This window comes from Numenius arquata, chromosome 8 (assembly GCF_964106895.1).
Source record: "Numenius arquata chromosome 8, bNumArq3.hap1.1, whole genome shotgun sequence".
NCBI classification, from domain to species: Eukaryota; Metazoa; Chordata; class Aves; order Charadriiformes; family Scolopacidae; genus Numenius; species Numenius arquata.
Window position 1 is genome coordinate 32169688 of NC_133583.1, and position 12264 is coordinate 32181951.

Sequence of the window (12264 nt, forward strand, 5' to 3'; positions counted from 1 at the left end):
ATGTGGCGGCGGCGGCGGCGGGCGAGGGGCGGCGGCGGGGGCGAGGGCGGTGGGGGCCGCTGGTGGCCGGCGGTGGTCCTGGTGCTGTCGCTGCCGGCGGCGCGGCCTCGCGAGCTGTACACGGCCGCTGACCCTTTGGAGCTGCTGGGGGCGGGGGCGGAGGGGCGGCTGCTGGGCTCCCCCAGCGCCTGGGCCGTCGAGTTCTTCGCCTCCTGGTGCGGGCACTGCGTCCACTTCGCGCCCACATGGCGGGCCCTGGCACACGACCTCCGCGGTGAGTCCCCGGCCCGCCCGCCCGCCCGTCCATCCGTCCGTCCCTGACCCTGCCCCGCTTCCCCTCCTTCCCCGCATCCCTGCCCGCCTGCCCCATCGCCACCCCTAGACCTGCCCTGTGCCGTTGCCCTTGATTCCTCCCCTGTATCCCCCTCTCTGTCTTCTCCCGTCATCACCCCCTAAATCCGCTGTGTCTCTGCTTTTGCGTCCTCATCGGCACTCTTAAATCCCCTCTGTATCCCTGCCCCTTCTCCTGTCAGCGCTCCTAAAATCCTCCCCGTGCTCCTGCCCACCCCCTCAGCGCTCCTGAATTCCTCCTGCGTCCTTGTCCCATCATCCTCTTTTCCATCAGCGCTCTTAAATCCTCCCTGCATCCCTGGCCCTGTATCCTCAGCCCCGTAAGCGCCCCTGCGTCCCCTCTGCCCTCTCCCCATCAGGACCCCTAAATTCCCTCTGTCCTGCCCTGCCCTCTTGTCAGCACCCCTAGACCCCCCTGCGTCCCTGCTCCAGCCCCCCTGGAGCGTCGGCCTGGTGGGAAAGCCCAGCCCCCTCTTCCCCCCCGTGATGCCCAGCCACCCCCCCCCGCGATGGCCAGGCCCAGCATAGCAGCATCCCTGGAGCCCCTTTGGCTGGGAGAAGCTCAGGCTGAGCCTGCCCCAGGCACAGGGGGGTCCCGCTCTTCCCCCCAGACCCTTCTCTGTCCTCCTTATTCTCGGAGCCTGCAGGGAGAGGCTGGCAGGGTGCTGGGGGCAGCCACTGAACCCAGCTGGTTTCTTCCCGGCTTTGACCTTGATGCCTGGTCTGGCCGGTGCCCAGCCCTGCTTGGGGACCTGCACACCCTGCTGCTGAGCTCCTCGCCCTGCTGGGGCTCATCCTGCTCCCCCCCCCGGCATCCTGGGGTGCACACGACTTCTCCCTGTTATTGTGCTAATTGATATAGCATGGTCGCTGTCGGGTGAGTCAGGGCGCCAGCCAGGGCGAGCATCCCATCCCTCCGAGGGGATGCCGTTCCTCCCAGGGGATGCCGTCAGCGCTCCCCAACGGGGCAGGATATGAGGAATGGGGTGCGTGCCCGGGCCCTGCAGGGGAATGCCAGCTCTCCTGGCCCTTCTCCAGAACGGGGTCCCCCCAGGGCTCCCTGCTCTGGAGCCTGGACTGCGGATGAGGTGCCCACTGAGGCAGAGCAAGGAGGCCGCCCCCCTACCGCTCAGCATCCTTGCTGCTGTTCCCATGGGTGGATTTTTGCAGGAGTGGGCTGGACAGGGAGGATGCTAATGCGGGGGTGACCCACAGGCACCACATGCCCCACGTGCTGATGAGTCCAAGAGCATGTCTGGCTCTCAGCTGCAGGACTTGGCACCAGTCCTCCTGTGCCACTGGTGCAGTGGCAGTGCGAAGTGGCTCACCTGCCCCATCCGACACAGGACGGTCCCAGCGGGTCCCCACCTGCAGCAGGCTCCCACCTAGGGCAGCACGGGCTCTATCCCTGTGCTGGAACCATTTCCCTCCCCGTCCCCCTCAACGGAGAGGCTGGGCGTTCTGTGGCTTGTGTCTTTGACACTAAAAGAAGCTATTTCAGAGCTTTTATCTCTATTCTGTTGCTGGCATTCAGAGCCTGTCGCTTGAAATACCTCCATGTCCCCTTTTCTTTATCTGTTTTACCCCAGGGACTTACTGGTCCTCCCTGGGGAAATGGTGGTGGAGAGACACGGCAGGGGAGAGGATGCTCAGCACCTGGGCGGGCTCCGCCGCAATGTCCCCATCACTGATTTTGAGTAGTTCCCTCTCAGTTATCGACCATGCCCTTGATCTGGGGTGAGACGAGCTGGAGCCTGTGTTCCCTGCTCTCCCCGAGCCGCGGTTAGCCATCCCTCCCCTTCTCCCGGCGGCCTCTTCCCACTGGGGCAGAGGCTGGGCAGGCAGAACCAGACAGGCAGGCAGGCAGCCGCGGGCAGAGCTGCCTGCACTGGGGTGCCGGCGAGGGCAGGGCGTGCGAAGCCTGGTCCCGCCTCGCACGGCTTTCCCCGTGCTCTTGCTGCCCGAAAAGTAGGGCGCCAAACGCCAGGGCGGACCGCGGCTCCGCATATTCGGGGCTGGGAAACTATCAGCTGGTCTCCTGCGAGGGGCGAGCAGCGATTCCAGGGCTGGGAGGAGCCATGCCGCTGGTGCGGCGGGAGAGCCCTGCCGTCTCTGCAGCGGTGGTGGGGAGCCGGGTGGTTTTTGGGACCGCGGAGGGTCTGAGCTGTGCTGACTGCATCTTCTGTCCCCGCAGAGTGGAGGCCTGCAGTGATGCTGGCGGCCATCGACTGTGCTGACGAGGCCAACCAGCAAGTGTGCACCGATTTTGGGATAACCGGCTTCCCCACACTGAAGGTAAGGGCCTGCTTGTGCTGGGCGCGTGCCTGGTTTCACTGTGCTTTGCCTTTTGGCCTGTCCTTTCCTTGCTCAATCAGACCGACGGGGCTGTTGCACCAAAACACTCCCTTTGGGGCCTCGCGGGCTGGAGCTGTTTCACCCTTCCCCAAAACATAGCTGTGGCCGGGCTGCAGCCGGTGCAACTGCTGGCTGATGTAGCAACAAGGAAGGGGAACCAAACTGCTGCTTTGTGGTGAAATGTAGAGGCTGGATCTCTCCTAGGACAGGGAAGAGTCCGAAGCCTGAATTGGAAATGCCTGGGAAAGGTTGCCGGAGAGCAGACAGCGGTTGCAGACACGGTTTTTGGAGGAGGGAGCAGGGATGCTGCGGAAGGCTGCATAGGCCTCAACTGGGAGCCTCCAGCGGTGGCTGGTGAGGTGCCCTCCCTCCTCCTGGGCCCATGCCCGGTCCCTTAGCTGTGTCAACACGCCGTGTTTCCCACTGCAAACAGCCTCGCTCCAACACAAGCGATATAGGTGAAGCACTCCTAGGTGCAGGCAGTGAAAGCCAGGATTGCCTTGAGATGGAACCAGAGGGATAAGGGTTTCGTCAGACATACCTTTAGTCCTTGCTTACAGGCTCAACCCAAGGTGGGGTCAGATTTGGGCAGGTTTGCTGGGCAGGTTGGCTTGTGCCCCAGCCCCGCTCTGGGGTCTCACCAAGCACCCACTGCCTGAGCAACCACCGCCCATGGGATATGGATTGAGACATCTCCTGGGGCAGGGAGACATGCTGATGTGGCGGCGCCAAGAAGTCACTTGCTTCGCATCCCCTGACCCCACCAAACACCTTTTGCAAACAGCTCATGCTCCCAGCCCAGCCTGCAAAGCAAACACTAGTCTGACGCAACCCAGTTTCCCTGTGCCACCAGCACCGCTGTGTGAGGCCAGGAGCAGGTGCAGTGGGGATAAACTCCCTTCTCCCGCTTTGTGAGAGCTCTGGAGCAGGGAGACAGTGGTTTGCAGGACCAGGAAGGTCCCAGCTGCCTCCTTGGGTCCCCTAGTAGTGCCTGCCCCACCTCAGCTGGATGTGACTCCCGCCCTGATCCTACATCCCTCCCGTCTAGGGATGCCCCATGAGATGAAGCTGTGGCCGGGAGCTCCCTCTGTGGTGGCTGCTGTCGGTCGGCATGCTGTAATGTTGTGGGGAAACTGAGGCAGAGCCAGTCTAGGAGGAGCCTCTGCCTGCTGGGCCGTGCTGCCTACCTGTCCTCCTCCAAAAGCTCTTGTTCCAGCTTCCCCACATGTGGCTTTTTGTTCCCTTTCAGTTCTTCCGAGCTTTTAGCAAGAAGGCAGAGGATGGGATAAGGATTACCAGTGAGTATCGGAGCCACAAGGGCTTTTTGCCCTGGGTGTGAATGGCCCTGCTGCCCGCCTTCCCCATGTGTTGAGAGCTAGGAGAGCCTGGGGGGGGAAGCTCTGAGCGGCTCCTCTTGGCTCAGCCCATGGGACTGGCTTCACCCAGGACTGACCTCTTGGTATCCTGTTCCCCTGCAGATCCCAGTGCCACCGTCGAGGACCTGCGTCATGCCATCATCACCAACCTGGAGCAAAGCCAGGACGCCTGGCCACCCTCCTGTCCTCCGCTGGAGCCAGCGAGGTAGGGGTGGTGTGATGGCAAGGAGAAGGGATTCCAGCAGCCCTTGTCCTGCCAAGAGCCAATTTCTGGGAAAATCGTGATCCAAAAATGAGCACGGGGGAGCTGCTGCGTCCCAGGGAGACAAAGATGACTTCACTGGGCTAGAGCCATTTACATGGTTGTCCCGGAGGAGGGTGTTTGGCTTTTCTAAAGTGATCGTCAGGCTGGGGTTGTGCTTCAGGTCTCCTGTGCTTCCGTGTCCTAGCCAAAAAACCAACAGCCCTAGTTCAAGTTCATTACCATTTTTTTCCACCTGGGTAAACATGCGGCTCCCTCCTGCCCTGCCTGCGCTTTGTTTTCTGCCTCCTTGGCTGACCCTGGTGGGTTTTCTCAAAGCCTGTGAACTAGAGCAGAAAACTGGGCTGGGGATTTCAACAGGGAGGAATCGACCGCTTGGTGGGGCTGAATCCACACTGGCATCCCCTGCCGAATCCCCAGGGATGAGGGATGAGCTCCTTTCGGGCAGAAGGGCAGAGCACCCAGCTGATGCCAAAGCACCTGCTGCCACCCTCTTCTCTCTTGCAGCACAGAGGAGGTTCGCAGCTTCTTCCAGAGGAACAAGGACCAGTACCTGGCACTGATCTTTGAGAAGAGTGACTCCTTTGTTGGCAGAGAGGTGAGTACAGTTGCATTTAGCCCCCATTTCTCTTGAAGCCCATGTTCTTCGTGCCAAATAGCTCCTGGGCACCTTTGGCAGGAGAAGTCCCCTGCTGGCAGCCTCCCTGCCTGCACACCCTTTTGCAGGCCTGAAGGGTTATACAGGGTGCTAAATAGCCCTGCTGCATCCCTGGTGGGACTGGGGCTCTTGCCACCCCTTCATCTGACCCCGGAGCCTCTGGGCTTGTAGGTGGCGCTGGACATGCTGCAGTATGAGAACGTGGCAGTGAGGAGGGTGCTGAGCAGCGAGGAGGAGCTCGTGGAGAAGTTCGGCGTCACCACCTTCCCCTCCGGCTACCTGCTCCTCCGCAACGGCTCCTTCTTCCGGCTGCCTGTGTGAGTGTGGGACATGGAAGGGGGTCTGGGGACCCTGGTGGGGTGCCATGCTTGTGCCCCATCTCTCTGCTCTTCTCTGTAATCGTGGGAAAGTTCCTCAGGAAGGAGACGGTGGCTGGGTCGGGCAGGTTGGCAGGGGGCTGCTGGTGGGCACTGAACGGGGCTTCCAGCCCTGCCTGGAACTGATGGAAGGGAAAATGGTTTGTGACTGTGCCATCCCTCCGCCACATATGCCTGGAGGGTGGCATGGCGTGGCTGCCTGGGGCTCAGCTCTGCTCCAAGTTGCATGCCATGATACCTACTGCTGGGGCAGGTGGAGAGTACGGACCACCCCGCACTCATTCCCCAGGTCCAAGTTGCTGGTCTGGCTAAGCCTTTGGTCTCCTTTGCTTCCTCCTAGGGGACAGGGAACGTCTGGGAGGGAAGAGGGTCTTGCTCACGGCTGCTTCTTCCTTGCAGGCACGTCGAGGCGCGCTCCTTCTACACCTACTACCTGCGCACGCTCTCGGGCGTCACCCGTGGCTCCTACAAGCTGAACACAACCCTTGGCACTTCCAATGAGACCAACACACCCCAGCCGAAGCCTGCTGACCGGTCAGACCTCCCCTTCCATCATTTTGTGGCTGCGGGAGGCTGGGGCTGGTTGCAGGGAGGAGGTGCCGTGGTCATGGGTGGGCAAGGGGCTAGGATCATGCCTTTCCCCTGGGAAGAACCCTGAATTGTGGCTGGGTCCCTGGGGGTGCGGATTAACGGGCGGATGGACCATCGTGTTTCACTGCTCTCCCCAGCTCCAAGGTGTACATGGCTGACCTGGAGTCTGCGCTGCACTACTCGCTGCGGGTGGAGGCTGCCCGCGCCGCCGCGCTGTCAGGAGCCCAGCTGGCCGCCTTCAAGTGCTACGTGGCCACGCTCGTGAAGGTGAGGAGCTTTCCATGTCAGGAGGGGAACTGCCCACGCCTCCACGTAGCTATTTATAAGGTGAAATGTAAATGCAGGGTGTGGGCCACCACGTCCCAGTGCTCACAGGTAGTGAAGCGTGGCGGTCTCGGATGTGAACCCTGTTGGCCCAGTGTATCCCATGGCCACTGAGGATCTCCAGACTCAGCCCAGAGTCCCAGTGGGAGGCAAGAGCAGGTGCCAGAGAATTTCAGATGAGATGTGGGGTGCAGGTGGGCAGAGCAGGATTGGCACTTGCAGCAGGTGTCAAGACAGTCAGTCTTTTCAGAAGAGACGCTGTCACCTGCTGGGGTGGCAGAGATGATCAGAGAGGTTTGTAACTCTGATCGCCTGACTTGGATGCTCAGCCCGGGGAGCTGATCTCTGCGGGCTCCTTTGATAGTCCAGGAAAGGGACTCCCACCCTGAGTCAGGCTCTGGAATAATTTAATTTAAGGTCTCCTTTTTTCTTCTCTCTTGGGCTTGGTGAAATTGAAGTGTGTAGGAGATTTGAGCCAGCAGAAGCAGGGCAGTTTAATTTCCTGGTGTGATGGGAGTGCTGTGTTTGGCTGAAGTTTCCACCACTGGTTGCAGGAGCCCTGTCCCCATCCCCGTCCCTGTCCTAGCTTGGGCTCCTTGGCCAACCTTCACCTGGCCATGCCCACCTTCTTTGCTCGCTCCTTTGCCTCCTCTGCTTTCCCCAGCTATCGCCCTCACTATTTCGCCCTTAAATGAGAACCACAGGGTTAGGGAAGTGAATCCCCCATCGCACCAGCTCCCTGGCCAAGGGTAAAAGTGGGGAGCAGCAGTGGTTTTATTTGGTCAACTTCTAGTGCTTCCTGCAAACCTTCCCCTCGCTGGCCAAGAACAAGCCACAGCAGCAGACCCGACAAAACTGCGTCCCCGCCACAGGCAGGAGGCACCGGGGCGGTGGGTGGTGGGTGCCTGGACTTGCCCGAGGATGCGGAGCCGGTGCTGCCATTGCTGCGCTCATCCACAGGACGGAGCAGCGTCCCCAAGATTGCTGCCAGCCCCAGCCTTGGGGAGCTCAGCCAGCGGGTCCCAGCCTTAACTGTTGCCTTCCCAAGAGGTTTCTAAGGCAGTGAGGGAGGAGAAATCCTAACATGGAAAAAAGTGCCTGGAAAGTGGGGAATCGCACAGCAAAGCCTCTTGCTGATGGTGCAAGGGTGGAGCTGCATTGTGCAGCAGAAGCATCGGGTTGTGGGTGAATTCCCCTGCGAATTTGGGACTTTCTGTGCGATTCCCCATAGGCCCAAGGAGAACAGCTCAGACTTAGAAAAACACTCTTTCCTTTCGCTTCCCTGTCACTTTCCCGATGTGCTGCTGGTCTCGTCCTCCCCATGGGTCAGTCCCTCTGTCTGTCCGTTGGTCTGTTGTCAATGGCACACACTGGCTGGCTGCCCCCTCTCCCTAGAGTGCCTGTGGTTTTAAAGTGCTGCTGCTAATCGGCTTTGCGCTGACTTATGGTCAGAGTAGCTTTTTGCCTCCCTCAGACGGGGCCAAGGTTCCAAGCCTGGACACACACACAGGAGCCTCGCCACAATGGGGGGGACACGCCGCAGCCCCCAGCCCCTCGGGGCTGGGCACTGAAACCTTGCTGGAACCACGCTGCTCTCCAGCACATGCTGCTGTAGAGGATGCTGGTGCTGCCCAGTGCCCATCCTGGTGAGCTGGGGGTGCCAATGAGCTGCCCCGCTGGTCCCAGGGTGAGGTCTGGGTTTCCTCACCCCTCTCTCCCCTCTGCAGTACTTCCCTGGGCGCCCCTGCGTGCAGACCTACCTGCAGTCCCTGGACAGCTGGCTGAGGAACTGGACGGAGCCTGAGCTGCCCCGCAGCACCTTGAAGGAAGCCATGAAGAATAACAGAGATGTAAGGCACCCACAGGGACCCTGGCCCCTGCTCTCCTCAACCCTGCCCCTTTCCCCCACCCCTCATTATCTGCCAGGTCCATCATGCCATGTCCATCTATCCTCCAGGCCTCCCACCGTGCTGTGCTCCCCACCAATGTGACTTGGGTGGGCTGCCAGGGCAGCGAACCCCACTTCCGTGGCTACCCCTGTGGGCTCTGGACTGTCTTCCACCTGCTGACTGTCCAGGCTGCCCAGAATGGTCCTGACAAAGGTACAGGTGTCACCAGGGGTGTTCAGGTCTTGGGGAGGGGGTGTCTGGACAGGTTGTGGCATGGGGCACGGATGCTGTATGTGGGCAAAGGTTGTCTCATCCCTGAGGCAGGTCTGTGGGAAGGGCAAGAGCCACAGAGTCGAGGTGCAGAGCTGCCACCACAGCCATGGGACTGTGGCAGTGGCACTGCAGGGTCTGGACATGCCCTCCCAGCCCCCCGCTATCCTCTGCCTCCCCCCAGAGCTGCCGCTGGAGGTGCTGAACACCATGCGCTGCTACGTCCGGCACTTCTTTGGCTGCCAGGAGTGTGCCCAGCACTTTGAGGCCATGGCGGCCCAGTCCATGGACCGGGTGGCGAGCCGAGAGGAGGCCGTCCTCTGGCTCTGGTCCCACCACAACGAGGTCAACGCTCGCCTGGCAGGTAAGGGGGACCACGAGGAGGGGACCCAGGGCGAGGGAAAAGAGGAGGCAAGGTGGAGGAGCATCCCTCCTCCTGGATGGAGCTGGCAAATGGCTGCATTAGGATGCAGCAGTGAGGACATCCTGTTGTCATCGTCCCCCATCACAGGGGGACAGCAGCTGGTCGCATGGCATCAGACTGCCCCGGAGACGCAGTTGGGTCTTACACGCTCCCCGCAGGGAGCTTCCCAAAGCTGCTGTGTGCCCTCAGAGGACCCCTACTCCCAAGACAGCTCCTCCAAATGTCCCCATCCCCAGCTGCTGAATGCTCCAGGGTGTTTTTACCAGTACAGGGGGAGGGCTGCGTCGCATGTCCCCTCTAAACCCCTCACTGACTCTGGTCCTTGCAGGAGGTGACACGGAGGACCCCAACTTCCCCAAGCTGCAGTGGCCTCCACCGGACATGTGTCCCCAGTGCCACAAGGAGGAGCAGGGGGTGCATGCCTGGGATGAGCAGGCTGTGTTCACCTTCCTCAAGGCGCACTTCTCCCCTGCCAACATCTACCTGGACTATACTGAGGCTGAGCCTGTCCCCATAGCTGGGGAGGGGACAGGCACCAGGCTGGGTACTGGGAGCCTTCGAGAGGAGAGGGAGAAGGAGAAGGAGGAGGAAGAGAAGGAAAAGGAGACAGAGGACGAGATGAGGGCTCTAGGGCGACCGGGCTCCTCTGAGCCACGACGCCCCAGCATTGTGCGGCGGAACCCCAAGCTGCGGGAGGCAGGCGAGGACATCGTGGACCTGGACTCCTTCAGCGAGCAGCACTTCAAGAGCCAGGCACTGCGAGCGGCGGCCGGCCGGCGCAGACGGCTCAGCAAGCGGGACACCATCGCCCTGCCCCGGGATGCTGGGGTGGGCCGGGAACGCCGGCGGGCTCCCGGTGTCCTGGTCCGGGAGGAGGAGGAGGAGGCTGGGGAGGGTGTGCGGAGGACCCCCTGGCTACGGGTGCTTGGCTTGGGCTTCTCCCGCCTGGACATCAGCCTCTGCGTTGCCCTCTACTTCCTCTCCTCCATGTGCCTCCTGGGCATGTACACCTTCTTCCGTCTCCGCACCCGTGCCCGGAAAGGCCGCCCCGGCTTCCCTCTGGCCTGAGAGTGGTTGTGGGGTACTGGGGGCTGCCCTCAGGGTGGGTGGGCTGCTGAGCCAAGGCACCCCTGGGGACAGTGTTTTGTCCCCCAGGAGGAAGGGGTTTGGTGCATCCCCTCTGGGAGCTGCCCTGCTTGCAGCAGTTGCCTCACCCAGGGTGGAGGGTGGAGGGCTCTTTTTAGGGCGGAAGGAGGTGTCAGAGCATCCACCTCTTGGGTCACACTGCCATATTTTTGGGTGCACGGGAGCTGGGACACCGACAGCACTTTGTGTCTCGGCACCCAGGTGCCCTTGGGACCTCCCTGGCACTAGGCTGGTTTCAGACTGGGAAGCCCAGTCCCATGTTGGGGAGCAGCCCTTTGGGATTAAACCACTAGTGGGGCCAGGAGGGTGGAGGTGTAGCCCCCAAAAAAGCAGACACTGCTGAGGGGGGGTGGGGGGGATGGCAGTCATGGGTTCAGCTGCATTTTGTGTGTTCTCCCCCTCTTTGAGAAATGGACCAGGCCGCCCCTGCCTTTCCTTACCCCCTCCCCTCACTGTTGCTCGCTCTCTGCATGTTTTAGTGGAATAAATTATTTTTGCCGACGGCGGCCCCGCTGTGTCGGCTGGTCCCTGCTGCACGGGCACACTGGGGTGGCACCTCCCCTCCCTGCCATCCCTCCGACACTGGCTGTCCCCACTCTGGTCTCCCCCATCACCCTGGGAAGAGCACTGGCTTAGTTTAAATCCTTTAAGTATTTTAAATTGTTACTATTGTACATTTTCTCCTGCTTTTCACTTCTAGATGCACCTGTGGCCAAGCTGCCCCCCATACAGCCAGTGTGTCCCCATGGTTGGGGTGGCTCATGGTATGTCCTCAAGCAGAGTGATGGGGAGGGAGCTGGGGCAGGGGGGGCAAGAAGCTGCTGGAAAAAAATCGGCACGAGCCATGGAGCTGCAGTTTGGTGCTGGCTGTGCCCGTGGTCCAGAGCAGGGAGACATCCGTGAGCATCCTCGCATCCCCCTCGGGACTGGGCCCTCCATGGGTGCGGGCCCCCTACGCCTGTCCCCGATTCTCTCTGCCCTTTTATCCTTGTTAGGAATCATTAAGGAAAATGGTTGTTTTCCAGAGCTGGGGCCGGGGCCATCTGCTCTCCTGGCGCTGCCTAAATCCCCCTGTAACAAATTCATTGGGATTATGCTGCCCTCCCCTAATCCCGGCCCTTCCCCCCGCATGGGGGATTTAAAAGGATTAGAGCCCGGCCGATAATAAACTTTATTAAGGGGGAGGGGGGGTGTCAATCCGATTTGGAGCCTTTTTCTTGATATCTTCACTTTGCCCAGGTGGGAGGCGAGGGCCGGTGGGATGGGGAAGCAGGATGGCCAGCTCCGCTGCTGCCTGGGCATTGGGAGCTCTGGCTCCTCTGACCCTTCCTCCCTCACCTGCCCTTAAAATAAATTTTCTTCCTCTGTCTTTCCTTCTTTGGTGTCTGTGCGTGACAGAGATGGTGTGCATGGTGTCTGTCCTCTATGGGACATGGAACTGCCAAACCTGCCCTGCCACCGCTGGCTTACTTGGCCTTGGCCATGTCCCTTAGCTGGGTCCTCAGTGGCCTCATCCCGGCATGGAGGGCGGCTGCATCCCCCCAGCCGAGTGCTGGTCCTGCCCACCAGCGGGTGATGGATGGGGAAGGTCTCGTCGCAGCAGCCCTGCTGCCTCCTCCTTGATTTCCCTGGGGGAGAAAAGGGGGGAGGGGGTTATCCCCAACATCAATAACCCCCTGTGCACCCCCTCCCTGCCAGCTGCTCCCCTGCCTGGGATTGGGATCCAGCGCTTGTGATGAAGGGCTGCCTGTGGTTACCCCCTGGCCCCAAAATATCTTGGTGGGGCTGCCGAAGCCAGGGGCAGGCTGGGGGATGTGTTAGGGGGGTGCAGGGGATGAGGGCTGGGGAGGAGGGAGCTGCTGGCAGGGGGGGTTAGCAGGCAGCCGCGGGCAGGGCTGCCCAGATTAGCATCCCCGACAGGCCCGCCGGGGAGATTTACAGGGCCGGGGAGCTAAAGCTGCCGTGCACACAGGAAAAAGAGAGTCCAGTAAATAGACTTTCCGTAATCCTGTTTGGTGCAGTCCCAATCCTCCCAGCCCCGGCTCTCCCGGGCTGCAGCACCGGCGTGTCCCCCCTCAGCACCCAGGGAGCCTTGGTGCAGGGCACAAGTGGACCAGTGCAGGCAGGAGGCTGCTGCAGGGCTTGATGCTGCCCAGGGGGTGTCTCCCACCCTGTCCCCCACCAGGATGGTGACCCCAGCCCTGGCACAGGGGGAGCATCAAACTTTGCCATAGCCATGCT

The 12264-nt window shown here is 61.1% G+C and overlaps 1 protein-coding gene across 1 annotated transcript; it reads left to right on the forward strand.

Moving 5' to 3' along the window:
- QSOX1 (quiescin sulfhydryl oxidase 1) lies at positions 1–9945 on the forward strand. Its single transcript, XM_074152401.1, has 12 exons — positions 1–274; positions 2546–2646; positions 3956–4004; positions 4185–4287; positions 4852–4942; positions 5174–5319; positions 5779–5913; positions 6108–6237; positions 8022–8144; positions 8252–8396; positions 8638–8817; positions 9206–9945. Exons 1-12 carry the CDS (start codon positions 1–3, stop codon positions 9943–9945), a joined length of 2217 nt encoding a protein of 738 aa, XP_074008502.1.
- The last annotated feature ends 2319 nt before the right edge of the window (positions 9946–12264 follow it).